This window comes from Anabrus simplex, chromosome 4 (assembly GCF_040414725.1).
Source record: "Anabrus simplex isolate iqAnaSimp1 chromosome 4, ASM4041472v1, whole genome shotgun sequence".
In the NCBI taxonomy this organism is placed as follows: Eukaryota; Metazoa; Arthropoda; class Insecta; order Orthoptera; family Tettigoniidae; genus Anabrus; species Anabrus simplex.
The window spans coordinates 363,728,271-363,746,800 of NC_090268.1; the positions used below are offsets into that span (position 1 = coordinate 363,728,271).

The 18,530-nt window shown below is 36.8% G+C and overlaps 1 protein-coding gene across 2 annotated transcripts in view; it reads left to right on the forward strand.

The window, feature by feature from the left end:
* LOC136871994 (coiled-coil domain-containing protein 25) overlaps positions 1-18,530 on the forward strand; it is a 222,461-nt gene that overhangs the window by 148,338 nt on the left and 55,593 nt on the right. For both annotated transcript variants that reach the window (XM_067145782.2, XM_067145783.2), the window contains exon 5: positions 14,210-14,412. In XM_067145782.2, the coding sequence (XP_067001883.1) occupies positions 14,210-14,412 (203 nt within the window). The remainder of the gene's footprint in view (positions 1-14,209; positions 14,413-18,530) is intronic.

Sequence of the window (18,530 nt, forward strand, 5' to 3'; positions counted from 1 at the left end):
TCTTTAAGGAAGGGGAAGGAGAATGGATGAGAAAGTCCGCGCACTCAAAGTTCTAGACAGTTCCCACAAAATGGACACAATATTCCAACAATCTACGAGACGCCCATTATCATATTCAAAATCACATGCCCATAGCTGAAGATACCTCCACAACACTTTGGAAATTTTATAGAACTTTCAGGACTTGAAATAATTTTAAAATAGTAAGTCCATGTTTCAAAGAATATTGACTGAAAATGGAGTTAGGTATGTTAAGCCGGAAGGGCAAGACCAATAGCTGAAATATTTAAAAGTTAGTGTGCATGTCCTTTGATCATGCACCTCATCGTAGAAAAGCCAGTTCGTAGAACAGCAGAAGTACAGACCAGCTGTACAAGGACAAATGAAGCCCTCCACACTAGAATCACCTCATATCCCAGCTCGCCACAAAGAAGATCAACATGAGCTTATATAGGCAGAGAGTAGCGAGCACAGAACATGCAAGGAGGCAGACGTAATATGTGACGTGAGCGGAGGGAGTATGGGGGGCAAAACCAAGCCCAGTAAACAAAGAGCCGGCCGGGCGAGTAGACGGACTGCTGATAAGAAGCAACACATAGCAGCAGGCAGCTTGTAGAATGCAGCACCACAGGATGACGAAACAAGTAAGGTAGGCGAAGGAAAGTAGAGTCTCAAGTTCCACGATGTAGCATTGAGAGTACATGACAAAATATCAAAGAATTCTTACACAAGACGATTTGTGTCTCTCTCAGAGTGATATATATATAGCCCTCAAATTGAATAGTAAATTCTCCATACAAGTCATACAGGTCTACGCTCCAACCAGTACTTCTGACGAAGAGGAAGTGGAACAGCTGTATGAAGATATCACCAAAGTGAAAAATTCAGAAAAGACACAACTCTGTATCATCATTGGAGACTTCAATGCAAAAGTGGGTCAAAAGAAAATCGGAGACCTGGAGAACATTGGTACATATGGACTAGGCAATCGAAACGAAAGAGGTGAAAAATTGCTGAAAATATCTCACAGCTGAAAATCTCCATTGCATGAATACTTTCTTTAAAAAACCTATCCAACGAAAATGGACATGGAAGAGCCCCGATGGACAAACCAAGAATGAGATAGATTTTATCCTGACCAACAAGGAGATATATTGTACAGATATTACTGTTCTCAACAGATTTGATACAGGAAGCGACCATAGGCTAATTCGAGCAACCTTCACATTTGACCTCAAACTTTTAAACGGTCCAAAATGACAAGGGGGCACACTTTTCCAAGAGTAGAGGACTTAGAAAAACATCAATCATCATTTCAACGAGCTCTTACCAAAAAACTTAACCCAATAGAAGATTTGAAATACTTGGATGTGAACGAACTTAATGAGAAAATTAGTCAGTATTCAAAATGCAGCAAAGAAGATCCCATTGAAGAAAACTAATATGAGGAGCCGACTTTCACTTAATACCATACAGCTCATTAAGGACAGGAAGAGAATGGACAGGGATACAGCAGAATACAAAAATCTTAATAAAACCATTCGCAAGGAAATAAGAAAAGATCTAAGGAAATTTAATAACATGATCATGCAGGCAATTGAAGAAAATAAAAACATGAAGATTTTTAAAGAACAGTATGTCTACAGGAAGACCAAAAATTACAAAACTTAAGAACGAAAATGGAGAAATAGTCACAGATGGGCAAAACATTACAGAAGTTATTAGAGATTTCTACTACAAGCTGTATACATCAACCATTAATAAACCACCCAGTGATGAACAACTAGCTCAGAACTATACACATGAAGTAACACCAGAAGTAACCACTGCTGAGATTGAAAACGCACTTAAACAACTAAGGAATAAAAAATCCCCTGGGGAGGATAAAATAACGAATGAAATGCTGAAATTAGGTGGAAGAGATCTGCTAGAAGCCGTGAGAATACTCCTCAACAAGTGTATTAAATCTGGAAGAATACCAGAAAATGAGAAAAATGCTGAAGTGAAGAAAGGTGATGAGGAAAATTTAGAGAACTAACCTCCTGTGAGTTTATCACACCCTTACAAGCTCCTGACTAAAATTGTAACCAGCCGCCTCACAAGAGAACTGGATTTTTATCAACCTGCCGAGCAAGCAGGATTTCGTAAAAGTTTCTCAACTGTTGAACACATCCAGACTATTCGTCTTCTTCTTGAAGAAACCACTAAGTACATCATCAAGATTCATCTGGCCTGCATTGATTATAAAAAAAGCTTTTGACTCAGTGGAGATTTGGGCACTCATGAAGGCACTTCAAAATGCCATGATAAACTCAAGGTATATAAAGCTCCTGGAAAACATTTATGATCAAGCAATAATGGTAGTCAGAATGGACGAAAACCTCATTGCCAATAAAATCCCAGTTGGCAGAGGAGTTTGACAAGGTGACACGATCTTCCCAATGCTGTTTACCCTTGCCTTGGAAGATGTATTCAAAACCCTTCATTGGGATAATAACATACATACATACATTATCATTATAGACTGTTATGCCTTTCAGTGTTCAGCCTGCAAGCCTCTGTGAATTTACTAAACGATGCCACAATCCACGATTTGTAACTAGTGTTGTGGCCTCATTTAGTTCTATACCTCTTTAAATAATTAGATACCAAGTCTAACCATCGTCGTCTTGGTCTCCCTCCATTATTCTCCTAGGTAACCTATCCTCCTCCTCCATTCGCCTCACATAACCCCACCACCAAGGCTGGTTTATGCGTACAGCTTCATCCATCAAATTCATTCCTAAATTAGCCTTTATCTCCTCATTCCGAGTACCCTCCTGTCATTGTTCCCACCTGTTTGTACCAGCAATCATTCTTGCTACTTTCATGTCTGTTACTTCTAACTTATGAATAAGATATCCTGAGTCCACCCAGCTTCCGCTCCCGTAAAGTGAAGTTGGTCTGAAAACAGACCGATGTAAAGATAGTTTCGCCTGGGAGCTGTCCTCCTCCTTACAGAATACTGCTGATCGCAACTGCGAGCTCACTGCATTAGCTTTACTACACCTTGATTCAATCTCTCTCACTATCTTGGGAGAACACACAACCTAAATACGTGAAATTATTGACCTGTTCTAGCTTTGTATCACCAATCTGACATTCAGTTCTGTTGAATTTCTTACATTCTGACATCAATTTAGTCTTCGAGAGGCTTATTTTCATACCCTACTCATTGCACCTATTTTCAAGTTCCAAGATATTAGACTGCAGGCTTTCGGCACTCTCTGCCATTAAGACCAAGTCGTCAGCATAGGCCAAACTGCTTACTACATTTCCACCTAACTGAATCCCTCCCTGCCATTTTGTACCTTTCAGCAAATGATCCATGTAAACTGCGAACAGCAAAGGTGAAAGATTACAGCCTTGTCTAATCCCTGTAAGTACCCTGAACCAAGAACTCATTCTACCATCAATTCTCACTGAAGCCCAATTGTCAACATAAATGCCTTTGGTTGATTTTAATAATCTACTTTTAATTCCATAATCCCCCAGTATGGAGAACATCTTTTCACTCGGCACCCTGTCATATGCTTTCTCTAGATCTACGAAACATAAACACAAGTGCATATTCCTCTTGTAGCATTTTTCAGTTACCTGGCGCATACTGAAAATGTGATCCTGACGGCCTCTCCGTGGTCTGAAACCACACTGGTTTTCATCCGACTTCCTCTCCACGACTGAGTGCACCCTCCCTTCCAAGATGCCAGTGAATACTTTGCCTGGTATAATAATCAATGAGATACCTCGATAGTTGTTGCAGTCCTTCCTGTTCCCTTGCTTACAGATAGGTACAATTACTGCTTTTGTCCAATCTGAAGTTACTTACCAACACTCCACGCTAATTTGACTACTCTATGAAGCAATTTCATCCCTGCCTTCCCACTATACTTCACCATTTCAGGTCTAATTTCATCTACTCCTGCTGCCTTATGACAATGGAGTTTATTTACCATCCTTTCCACTTCCTCAAACATAATTTCACCAACTTTCCTCCTCCCCATGAGCTTGGCTGTTTGCAACACCACCAGGATGATTTCCTTTTAAATTGAGAAGATGTTCAAAATATTCCTTCCACCTCTCCAGTGATTCCCTGTGATCTATTATGAGTTCACCTGAATTACTCAAAACACTGTTCATTTCTTTTTTCCTTCCCTTCCTAAGATTCTTCATTACTGTCCAGAAAGGTTTCCCTGCTGCTTGACCTTGCCTTTCCAGGTTATTACCAAAATCTTCCCATGACTTCTTTTTGGATTCAACAACTATTTGTTTCGCTCTGTTTCTTTCATCTACGTACAAATCCCTGTCTGCCACGGCCCTTGCTTGGAGCCATTTCTGATAAGCCTTCTTTTAACGTTTACAGGCTTCTCTCACTTCATCATTCCACCTAGAGGTTCGCCTTTTCCCATCTTTACACATATTAGTTCCTAGGCATTGCGTTGCTGTTTCCACTACAGCATTCCTGTATGCCATCCATTCACTTTCTATATCCTGAACCTGCTTACCGTCTACTGTTCGGAACTTCTCACTAATCATATCCATGTACTTCTGTTTAATTTCCTCATCGTGGAGATTTTCTATCCTTATTTGTTTGCAGACAGATTTAACTTTCACTACCCTAGGCCTTAGATGTATTTAGTTCACTACAGATCAGATAGTGGTCTGTGTCATCAAAAAATCCGTGAAAAACTCGTACATTCCTAACGGATTTCCTGAATTCAAAGTCTGTTAAGATATAGTCTATTATGGATGTCGTACCCCTAGCCTCCCATGTGTAGCGGTGAATAGCCTTATGCTTGAAGAATGTATTCGTAACAGCTAAACCCATACTAGCACAGAAGTCCAGCAAACGCTTCCCATTCCCATTAGCTTCCATATCTTCACCACATTTACCAATCACCCTTTCGTATCCTTCAGTTCTATTCCCACCTCTCGCATTTAAATCGCCCATTAGCACTATTCTATCCTTGCTGTTGACCCTGACCACAATGTCACTCAATGCTTCATAAAACTTGTCAACTTCATCCTCATCTGCTCCCTCACGGTGAATACACGGACACAATTCTTGTCCTAATTCCTGCAACTGACAAATGTACCCACATCATTCCCTCATTTACGTGCCGAACAGAAACTATTTTGCATGCAATGGTATTCCTGATAAAGAGCCCTACCCCAGACTCTGCCCTTCCCTTTCTAACACCCGTCAAATACACTTTATAACCTCCTATCTCTTCCTCATTATCTCCCCTTACCCAAATATCACTTACTCCTAGCACATCCAGATGCATCCTCTCTGCTGACTCAGCCAGTTCTACTTTCCTCTTCCATAAGCCCCATTAATATTGATAGCTCCCCAATGAATTCCATTTTGTTCGCTAAATTGTTACCAAGGAGTCCCTCGCCTCTCAAATGGGAGTGGGACTCCATTACTCCCATAGGTCCGAGGCTTGCTTAAAATGTTCTGAGCTCGGAAAATTCATGAATCAGGATATCACTACTTACACATAGTCCAAGTGAGGATCTCTCCTCTAACGGGTTATATTCACCATTGTATAGTCCTAGCCGCCTGAGCACAAGGAGGGCCATGACTCAGAATATGTCCTAGATGCCCACTCCCATTCCATAGCAACTGGTATCCCGACTCTCAGGACCACTTACTAGGCCACTCAGCCATTGCCTGCCAATGGTTCACGAACTAGGACATGACTACAGTAACCCACAAACATGATAATAAAGGGAAAAAAAGTAACTCATTATATTTGAACCACTTGCGTTTTGCCGATGACATTGTACTCATAAGTGAAAATCTTGATGAGCTAGAAAGCATATTCCAAGAATTAAAAACTGCTTCTGTTAAGATTGGTTTGGAAATGAACATTAATAAAACAAAAATACTAAGCCCAGACAGCCAACCACTTAAAATGGGAAACCAATACTGTATATAGAAGCTTGATTTATGAATTTAATTTTCCGTATTGATATTTACCAATCGTCATAAAAAGGAAAGAAAAATTTCACCTAATCAATGCATTTATTTTCTTGTAAAATATTACAATCTAGGACGGTTTCGACCCTTCATAGGTCATCCTCAGCTATATCAGAATCACATTTACATTTCTATCTTATACCTCCTAAAGACCTTCATCATATATCATTTCATAATTTTCAATGAAAACTTATCTTAAAAACAAATTTACAAGCATTGTGATAAAATTAAAATTGCAGAACTTTGTCTATTATATACCTGCATTTTGGCTGACAGAATGCGTCCTTGGGTTGATTAAGCATCTATCGTAGGTATTTTTGCTTATTCTGTTGAATCGATTCCCATTTTATTCTTATTATTTACAATCGTGAATAGACTATCAGTAAAATGTGATAAATAAAACTTGCGTGATAACTACAATAAAATATCATGTTACATCATTACACCATATTACTGGAGTGATACTATTTTAGGTAGAATATAAATGCGTGTTGACCTCTATAAAATATTTTTACCTAAACACACTAAGATATTTTAAAGTGTAATTATTGTACTTTAAAGTCTAAAATACTTATTGCTTTGGACCTTGCATTGTTATGTGGTAAAATATTGTAACAATTTGTCTTTATATAACATTAGATATTTGATAATATTTAAATATGCCGTATATGGTTTGCTTTTAAGTCTAATGATTAAGTGTCAGTTCCTTCTGGCATAAATTACAAGTTTCCTGTCTTAAAAAATGACTATGTCAAACTAGTCAACAGACAACGTCATGCACAAGCTACGGCGCAGACAGCGAACCTTAATGACTCCACCCATACACACGGAACAACCTCCCCTACTTATCCCTCCGCCCCTCTCACAACAGACAATACCGGAACCATCAGTACGAGGTACATTACTCGTCAAACGGCCAAGAAACTCGCATTTCAAACATCCAGCAGTAAGTAGATTATTTTAGGCTTTACATATTCACACAATATTACACTTCTATTGAAATCTAATTCACTTCATTCATTTCGGCTTACAGATTTTACCAGCCTCAAAAAGGGAAAGGAACCACCACATTTTTACGGCATTTGATGGGAGAAAACTCCAGAACAGAAGTTAGGCCAGAACACGTTCGATACAGTAAACAAAGGATTGAATCACACATATAGTGCATAATTTAACGCGTATCAAGCCTGTGCTGATCCATCTCATAATTATAGGAAAGTGCTCATATTTACAAACCTATAAAGACCAATATTTGACATAAATATAAAAAGGGCAAATTATGCAAAAAATATAACGCAAGAATCAAGGCCAACACGTTTCAATGTCACTAATACATTGACTATATTACTAGACATTCAAGTGTTTTAAAAACTTCTGTAGTAAATGATAAGCATTCTAGTTAATAGACATTTATGTTTCACACAATACATAAACATCACATTATGAAACTTGTAATTTATGCAAGAAGGAACCGACACTTAATCGTTAGACTTAAAAGCCAACCATATACGGCATATTTAAATATTATCAAATATCTGATGTTATATAAAGACAAATTTTTACAATATTTTACCACATAACAACGCAAGGTCCAAAGCAATAAGTATTTTAGACTTTAAAGTACAATAATTACACTTTAAAATATCTTAGTGTGTTTATGTAAAAATATTTTATAGAGGTCAACATGCATTTATATTCTACCTAAAATAGTATCACTCCAGTAATATGGTGTAATGATGTAATATTTTACAGGAAAATAAATGTATTGATTAGGTGGAATTTTTCTTTCCTTTTATGACGATTGGTAAATATCAATACGGAAAATGAAATTCAGAAATCAAGATGTTAACGCCAACCAGGCAAAGAGTGAAGCATATAAATATAGGAATATCAGAATTAAATTAATGAATACAATTAAGAACATCGCATTTTTGAAAGAATGCCTTGCTCAAGACCTAATTCCGAAGTTTTTAATTAAATATAACAACAAACATAGAAACACACGACAGACACGTGATACTTTAAAGAAAACCAATAAAATCAGGATAAAAACTAAAATAAAAGTTTTTTATCGCAAAAAACAATACTTGAATAATACACTATACCCTTTACATTTGAAAGTATCCCAAGAGTTACCACGTAGCTATTGGGATCTCTTCCAACATGTTACGAATTAGAAAATTGTATATATAGCCATTAAAAAACAGAACACCCTAGACAAAAAATTAGAAACCTTGAAACGAACACAGAAAGAAAAACAGGTAACTCACCTTGCAGAAAATAATAACTTAGCTCAGGCTACAGGAGATAGAATGCATCAATTTTACCCACCATTAAAAAATATCACGGATACAATATTCAGGAAAGCAGAGAATGAAATTTTAAGCAAAGGACCAAAACATAACTGGAATAACGCCTCAATACTACAGAACGTCACTATCGCAATAGCAGAAACAGAATTAGCCATACAAAGAATTCCTCATGAAATACGTGAAGAAGTTAGACACAATATTTTTAAAAAACTCCCGCAGTACATCAATTGAATACCAGAAATATCTAATAGCAATAAAATGGACAAAACACACATTAATAGCCTAAAAGAAAAAGTCAAACGTGATAATCTCCTGATAACAAAAGCCGACAAAGGAAATACAACGGTGATTATGAACAAAGATATGTACATTCAAAAAACGAAAGAATGTTTCAATAATAACACATTCCGCATAATACGTAAAGACCCCACAAGTACAGTTCAAAGAAATCTAAAAAACTTGCTTAAGAACACGCGTTTTTTACTCACCGAAGCAGAAGTAAATAGCTTAATAATAATAATGAACCCCCAGTTACCGAATGCAAAAGCTCTTCCCAAAATTCACAAAGAAAATACCCCTATGAGAACCATAGTAAGTTATAGATCTAGTCCCACATATAATCTCTCTAAATTTATTCAGAAATTTCTAAAAAATCACTATTCCTTTCAGGCTAATAAGAGCATACGAAACTCAATAGATTTTTGTAATAAAACAAAGAACTTAAAGTTAGATAAATATCATTCCATAGCCTCCTATGACGTAGCAAATATGTATCCAAATATCCCCACTGACAAAACCATAAACATAATCAGAACTAATCTCAAGACACATAGTAAATTAAGTACATTGGAAATTGAAGAATTTATGATATTACTCAAATTTGCAGTCAATAACAATTTCTGTGAATTTCACGATACAATTTACCAACAAACAGGTCTACCTATGGGATCACCCGCCTCCGGGATAATAGCAGATATATACATAGACTGCTTAGAACATACTGCATTTAGCAAAATTGAAGGAATATCTTTCTGGTGCAGATTTGTGGATGAAGTATTCGTCATCATCGACAACAGAACAACCAATGAAAATGCAATATTAGATAAAATAAATGCCATAGATATATGTATACAATTCACCAAAGAATCTGAGAATAACGGTCAACTAAATTACCTAGATCTAACGATTACTAGACACGAAAAACAGCTCATCTTCAAAATTTACCGGAAACCTACACATACAATAAATACCATAAAAATAGATTGTAATCACCCTAATCCACATAAAAAAAGCAGCATATCAAAATATGGTTCATAGAGCGTTTAATACACCGATGTCAAAAGCAGATCTCAAAGATGAATTGCAACTAATTCATGAAATAGCTAAAAAAAATGGTTATAGAGAAGAAATGGTTAATTCCGTCATTCGTAAGTTCAAATCACGGCCCAATACTACTCTGACGAAACCAGATCAACCCAGAAAAGATCACGCAACTTTCACTTTCAATAATACAGGCGTATATTCACTAACCAATGTTCTGAAGAAGCATAACATTAAAATAGCATTTAAGACTACACAAAATTATAGGCATATTATATATAATAGCAAATCAGTAAATAGCAGTAACAAATATCTTCAATCAGGAGTCTACCGACTGAAATGTAACAACTGTTTAACAAGTTATGTGGGGCGTACGGGCAGGAATTTCACGACTAGATATAATGAGCACGTAAATGCAATTAGGCATAATCATTTCTCGCCAATAGGGCAGCATATGCATGAATACAAGCACAATTTTACAGACATGAATAACAATTTGAAAATATTAAATGTAGAACCTAAAGGTCCTTTGCTTAATATAAGCGAAGAATTATATATAACACTAGATCAGTATGCAAATCCTAATTATAACATAAATGAGTTATCTGAAAAAACTAATATTTTGTTCAGTAAAATCGTTCCTGTCTTAAAAAATGACTACGTCAAACTAGTCAACAGACGACGTCATACACAAGGTACGGCGCAGACAGCGAACCTTAATGACTCCGCCCATACACACGGAACAACCTCCCCTACTTATCCCTCCGCCCCTCTCACAACAGACAACACCAGAACCATCAGTACGAGGTACATTACTCGTCAAACGGCCAAGAAACTCGCATTTCAAACATCCAGCAGTAAGAAAATTATTTCAGGCTTTACATATTCACACAATATTACACTTCTATTGAAATCTAATTCACTTCATTCATTTCGGCTTACAGATTTTACCAGCCTCAAAAGGGAAAGGAACCACCACATTTTTACGGCATTTGATGGGAGAAAACTCCAGAACAGAAGTTAGGCCAGAACACGTTCGATACAGTAAACAAAGGATTGAATCACACATATAGTGCATAATTTAACGCGTATCAAGCTTGTATTGATCCATCTCATAATTATAGGAAAGTGCTGATATTTACAAACCTATAAAGACCAATATTTGACATATATATAAAAAAGGCAAATTATGCAAAAAATATAACGCAAGAATCAAGGCCAACACGTTTTCAATGTCACTAATGCATTGACTATATTACTAGACATTCAAGTGTTTTAAAAAACTACTGTAGTAAATGATAAGCATTCTAGTTAATAGACATTTATGTTTCACACAATACATAAACATCACATTATGAAACTTGTAATTTATGCCAGAAGGAACTGACACTTAATTATTAGACTTAAAAGCAAACCATATACGGCATATTTAAATATTATCAAATATCTAATGTTATATAAAGACAAATTTTTACAATATTTTACCACATAACAACGCAAGGTCCAAAGCAATAAGTATTTTAGACTTTAAAGTACAATAATTACACTTTAAAATATCTTAGTGTGTTTATGTAAAAATATTTTATAGAGGTCAACACACATTTATATTCTACCTAAAATAGTATCACTCCAGTAATATGGTGTAATGATGTAACATGATATTTTATTGTCATTATCACACAAGTTTTATTTATCAATTGTCATTATCACACAAGTTTTATTTATCACATTTTACTGATAGTCTATTCACGATTGTAAATAATAAGAATAAAATGGGAATCAATTCAACAGAATAAGGAAAAATACCTATGATAGATGCTTAATCAACCCAAGGACGCATTCTGTCAGCCAAAATGCAGGTATATAATAGACAAAGTTTTGTAATTTTAATTTTATTACAACGCTTGTAAATTTTTAAGTTTTTAAGATAAGTTTTCATTGAAAATTATGAAATAATATATCATGAAGGTCTTTAGGAGGTATAAGATAGAAATGCAAATGTGATTATGATATAGCTGAGGATGACATATGAAGGGTCGAAACCGGTCCTAGATTGTAATATTTTACAAGAAAATAAATGTATTGATTAGGTGGAATTTTTCTTTCCTTTTATGACGTATATAGAAGCTGTCGATGAGTACATCTGTCTTGGACACAAGATAAAACTTGGAAAAGAGAACCAACGTGCAGAAATTCCTCGCAGAATAGGCATGAGTTGGATAGCATTCTGAAAACCAAGATTCATCCTGACCAACAAGGATATTCTAATTAACCTGAAGACTAAGGTTTATAATACGTGCGTGGTGCCAGTTACTACTTACGGTCTGGAAACGATGCCGCTGATGAAGCAAAGTGCTTGCAAGCTTCAGCAAACACAACGAGCCATGGAGCGACAGATGCTAGGGATCAGCCTTAGAGATAAGATCCGTTCAGAGGACATCAGGAGAAGAACAAATGTAACAGACATCATAGAGAGAGTAGCCAGACTAAAATGGCAATAGGTGGGACACATAGCTCGACAAGACTACAACAGGTGGACCTCTGGGATTGTTCACTGGAGACCATGGGAACACAACAGAGGCATTGGAAGACCCCTGAAGAGATGGCTCGATAACGTAAAGCTGTTGGCTGGAACACGCTGGTTCCAAGTGGCTCAAGACCGAAGACGATGGAAGCATATGGAAGAGGTCTATATCCAGCAGTGGATTGAAATAGGCTAGTAAAGAAGAAGAAGATGTCTTATACATTGTTATCATACTGGCTATGAACAAAGGTATTCATGAATTTGGATTTTTGTAACTAAGTCCTTATCAGCGCCAAGTCACGAGAAAATGAGTAAACAGGATTTAATGAAAATCCGTATGTAAAGTCGGAGAATAAGGAACTACAGTCTATGCTATAAATAATTTTATAAGAAGCCCTAATATCACAGAGTCGAAAGAAAACTAAATGTGAAGGCCTACAGTATTGAAAGCTCATAAAGTTGATCAGCAATAACATTACATTGGCCATTGTTTGTTGAGATGTGCTTTGTCTTCTGTTGCCACTCATCTCCGATAGGATTACTGCTTCATACAGAGTTGTTTTTAAATTGTCTTATGTCGCACCGATACAATTAGGTCTTATGGCGACGATGGGATAGGAAAGAGCTATGAGTGTGAAGGAAGCGGGCTTGGCCTTAATTAAGGTACAGGCCAAGCATTTGCCTTGTGTGAAAATGGAAAACTATGGAATACCATCTTCAGGGCTGCCGACAGTGGGGTTCGAATCCACTATCTCCCAGATGCAAGCTCATAGCTGCGTGCCCCTAACCACACGGCCAACTCGCTCTGTCGTACCGAGTGTAACAGTCTGCCTAAATATTGGCGGAAAGTAGCTGGGGAGTTAGGTAACTTTCTTCTTTAGCATGCCATTCCTCTGTTTCATAAATTTTCCGATACTACTGGTACGTAACACACTGGTTCATCATAGCATTCAAGCTATTCACTCCGTACTCTGAGGCACTGATTGAAATGAGAAGTGTGCATATTTAATGGAATAATGGCAGAGAAGTCTTCACGGCTGTCTGCGGCCTGGTCATTCCAGCTCTGGAACTTTGGACTGTTGACTGTTCATTAAAAGTGAGAAAATGTACAGTTTTTCATTTGATCGAGATTTTTATGTGATCACATTGCTTTTAATCACTACATTCCTACTGACGTTTTTGTAATGACTTATGTTGACTTCAGTTAGGAAAACCACAAAGTCAGTCTTTCTGAGAATCCCGTAGCAAAGCACGGTTATTTATAATTTTAATGGTTTTGACAGTGTGATATAAGGGGGGTATTATAGTGTGCAATTGTTGATATTCTTCCATCATAATACTGTATAATATGTTGATCTCAGTGGTGCAGCTGATGAACTTTTATGCCTTCTATTCTGAAAATTGTAGGATTAACCCAGTTGAGGTCTGTGTTATATTAAGATAGACTTGTTTTAATTTTTAGTGCATTAAGGAGTTCCTGCTGGACAAAATTCCAGCAGCCCTTTGTCTATTAAGACCATTAGAAGTTACAGCAGACATTGAACAAATAGCATTATTATTATTATTATTATTATTATTATTATTATTATTATTATTATTATTATTATTATTATTATTAACGTATTCAAGCTCATGAGGTCTTTTCAATCTTGAAATTACCAGTGTTTTGTTCATGTGGCAGTGCGCTTGCCTGTTGGATTGCCACAACTTTCTAAGACACTGGAAGGTAGTGCACCATTGAGGCATCACTGCAAAAACTGCCTTTGTAGGTCTGTGGAGTGACAGTGCACTTGGGAAGATATGTATCTCCAGATATGTCTTATTTTGTGTTTCCCTTGATAGAACATACAAAATGATTGGTCGGTTGGTATGTACTAAGGATATTTCTTGGTGCCTTCAGTGCTGTAATACTGTATATGGAGTTTTTAAAATAATTCGGATTTGTAAGAATAATTTGAAATTTCGATGTGCATGCTCATGAATTTGACATAATTCATTCAACTTATTGTTCTTTTTTTTTTTTTCCAGGTTCGAAAAATCCGAGTGGCAAAACGCTGTAATGACATTATTAACCGTTTAAATAAAACAAAAAAAGAAGAACATCCTGATTTTCGGGCTGAACGAGAACAAAGAGACAGATTAGAGCGAGAAGATAAGAAAAGATTATTGAGGCAGCAGAAAGAAAAAGAGAAGGAAGAGGAAAGGAGAAAGAAGGAGGAAGCTGAATTACGGTTTGTTACATTATGTTATCAACAAACGCAGGATAATGGTTGCATAAAACAGCCCAAAAGATGTTATGTTACATTCATAATGCTTTATTTAAGTTGTGAAAATATGAAGTGATATACCTTAATTTTAGTGGGAACTGTCAATAACTGTAAGATCTTAAATGATACTTTACATTACCTGAGTACTGGTATTTATATTTTTGAATTGTGTGTACATTGATCCTAATACACCTTTTATTTCATTGGTTAAAATGCCAACACTTGAGAATTAAAAAAATTTGATAGTACTTTTTAGAAGTAAGCATTTTAGCTTATTTTGAAACATAAGGCATTTTACAAACTCTTGGTCACACAGCCAGTATCTGGATTGTGATTGAGTTTTTGATTCGTAAGGTGAGTTTTTGATGCATAAGGATATTAAAAGTAACTGCCACATTACCATTATGGAGGAATCAGAAATCAAAATTATATCCAGTGTTTCAAAATAAAGAAAATAATTCTTGGAAAATGAGCTATTAGAGAGAGATCATGAAGATAAAAAAGCTGATAAAGAAACAGGAATAAAATGCCATTTGTTGATGGTTTTCTAATTTGCAGATAGGTGCAACAAGAGTTTGTTACAGTAAATATAGAGAGGATGAGAACTGAGTGGGGAAATGCAAGACAATGGTGGTGAGAAGAGAACAAATAGAGAACAAAGAGTTATAAGAACCAGAAACAGAGAACTTGGAATAGTGGAGAGTACTTCAGATATAGTTCATTCATAATCCAAAATTGAATATAAAAACCAGCAAGATATAAAATAACTGGTATGTTTTTCCTCATTGAGAAAAGAATCTACTATGGAACAAAGATGTACTAATGAACGGTAAAGAAATGATGTACAAGTGAAGTAGCATCCCCATATTTTGGAGTACAACCTACATAGATTTATTAGAAGAACTTTACAGATGAAATACACATTTACTTCTTACATACATACATACATACATACATACATACATACATACATACATATCATTATACTGTTATGCCTTTCAGCGTTCAGTCTGCAAGCCTCTGTGAATTTACTAAACGTCGCCACAGTCCTCTATTTGCAACTAGTGCTGTGGCCTCATTTAGTTCTATACCTCTTATCTTTAAATCATTAGAAACTGAATCTAACCATCGTCGTCTTGGTCTACTTCTACTTCTCTTCCCCTCCATAACACAGTCCATTATTCTCCTTGGTAACCTATCCTCCTCCATTCGTCTCACATACCCCACCACCGAAGCCGGTTTATGCGTATAGCTTCGCCCAACGAGTTAATTCCTAAAATAGCCTTTAACTCCCCATTCCGAGTACCCTCCGCCATCGTTCTCACCTGTTTGTACCAGCATCATTCTCGCTAATTTCATGTCTATTACTTCTAACATATGAGTAAGATATTCTCAGTCCACCCAGCTATCGCTCCCGTAAAGCAAAATTGGTCTGAAAACAGACCGATGTAAAGATAGTTTCGTCTGGGAGCTGACTTCCTCCTTACAGATTACTGCTGATCGCAATTGCGACGTCACTGCATTAGCTTTACTACACCTTGATTCGATCTCACTTACTATATTACCATCCTGGGAGAACACACAACCTAAATACTCGAAATTATCGACCTGTTCTAGCTTTGTATCACCAATCCGACATTCAATTCTGTTGAATTTCTTACCTACTGACATCAATTTAGTCTTCCGAAAGGCTAATTTTCATACCATACTCATTGCATCTATTTTCAAGTTCCAAGATATTAGACTGCACGCTTTCGGCACGATCTGCCATTAAGACCAATCGTTAACATAGCCCAGACTGCTTACTACATTTTCACCTAACTGAATCCCTCCCTGCCATTTTATATCTTTCAGCAGATGGTCCATGTAAACTACGAACAGGAAACGTGAAAGATTACAGCCTTGTCTAACCCCTGTAAGTACCCTAACCAAGAACTCATTTTACCATCAATTCTAACTAAAGCCCAATTGCCAACATAAATGCCTTTGATTGATTTTAATAATCTACCTTTAATTCCATAATCTCCCAGTATGGTGAACATCTTTTCACTCGGCACCCTGTCATATGCTTTCTCTAGATCTACGAAACATAAACACAAGTGCATATTCCTCTTGTAGCATTTTTCAATTACCTGGCGCATACTGAAAATGTGGATCTTGACAGCCTCTCTGTGGTCTGAAACCACACTGGTTTTCATCTGACTTCCTCTCAACGACTGATCGCACCCTCCCTTCCAAGATCCCAGTGAATACTTTGCCTGGTGTACTAATCAATGAGATACCTCGATAGTTGTTGCAATCCTTCCTGTTCCCTTGCTTATAGATAGGTGCAATTACTGCCTTACCAACATTCCATGCTAATCTTACTACTCTATGAAGCAGTTTTGTCCCTGCCTTCCCACTGTACTTCACCATTTCAGATCTAATTTCATCTATTCCTGCTGCTTTATGACAGTGGAGTTTATTTACCATCCTTTCCACTTCCTCAAGCGGAATTTCACCAACAACATTTTCCTCCTCCCCATGAGCTTGGCTGTTCGCAACACCACCAGGAAGATTTCCTTTTACGTTGACAAGATATTCAGTGATTCCCTGGGATCTGTTATGTGTTCACCTGAATTACTCAAAACACTGTTCATTTCCTTTTTCCCTCCCTTCCTAAGATTCTTTATTACTGTCCAGAAAGGTTTCCCTGCTGCATGACGCAGCCTTTCCAGGTTACAGTGGAACCTCAATTCTCCGTTTTTGGAGGGACCACGAAGAAAAACCGTACAACACAGGAAAACGGAAAATCCAGGAATTAATGAACCATCATCAGTTTGGCTAAACATCATGAAAATGAAATACGTATACTTATAATCTTACAAACGCCCCTTACCAAACCAAACTACAACTCCAATAGGCCTTCCGCCTACCAAGCGACTGCCCTCAGTACGAAGGCCTGCAGATCACGAGGTGATGTATCTTCAGTGTGACGAATCCTCTCGGCCGTTATTCCTGGGTCTCTAGACCGGGCTCGCCATATCACCATTAAACAGCTCCTCAATTAAAGGTAATCGCAGAATGACTGAATCTTGAACCAGCCCTCATATCCAGGTAAAAATGCCTGACCTGGCCAGTAATTGAACCCGGGCCCTCCGGGTGAGAGGCAGGCAATTTAGACTGCAGGGCTGGCTTCAAATGTTAATTACCGGTATGCGACTAAAAAATCTCGAAGCATCACATTCAGTTTGACCGGGGAATCTTTGTCGAATTCCTTTGAAAACTTCTTTCAGTTCAGCAACTTTTATCAGAAAAACTCTTCAAAAAATCTAATACCAGTAACAAATACCAGTACAAAAGCATCCAACATGATGGCGAAATCCTTTTATTTTTATCTTCCACCGGTATACTGTTCCTAGTCAGTTTATGGAAATCTTGTACCGCGTAAATTAGGCCTACATCGACTATTAAAGGTTATGTTGAACTCGAGAATATTTTTTTACAAATGTAAGTATCAATCCTCAAGTTCCCTAATGTATTATATTAAATTCTGTCTGTCACTAATCACAATCAAATTAGAAAGAGAAAAATATCATTAAAACTTCTGAAATTACGATTCGCAACCTTGAGCTCAAATGGAAAGCACGCTCACTGTACAAGTTGGTACAAGTGCGAAATGATACAAAGTTTTTAAATGTGACGTGGGTAGATAAAACGACTGCGGTTTATATAACATTTTAACTCAAAAGCATAAAATTTCCAGTCTTATATTAGGACGAAAACTAGGCTATCCCAAAACATTCCAAGTCTTTATGTATGTAAGGGGCAACATCTATTGTGGTTTCGATAGCATAATCGTATTATAAATTTGCTCATTCAGGACAAATATTTCACATTCCCTATGGGAATCAACATCTATATCATAGCATAATCGTATACGATAATACTAAATTTGTGTTTCTTAAGAAGGAGCAGTTTAAGTTCCTTCCTCAATGCCCTGTGACTATACAGTGCCCTGAGGGAAATGCCGAGAACCTGTTTGGCGATACACTCGAAAAAAGTAAAATAAAAATAAACATCTAACCCTGGACATATTGTAG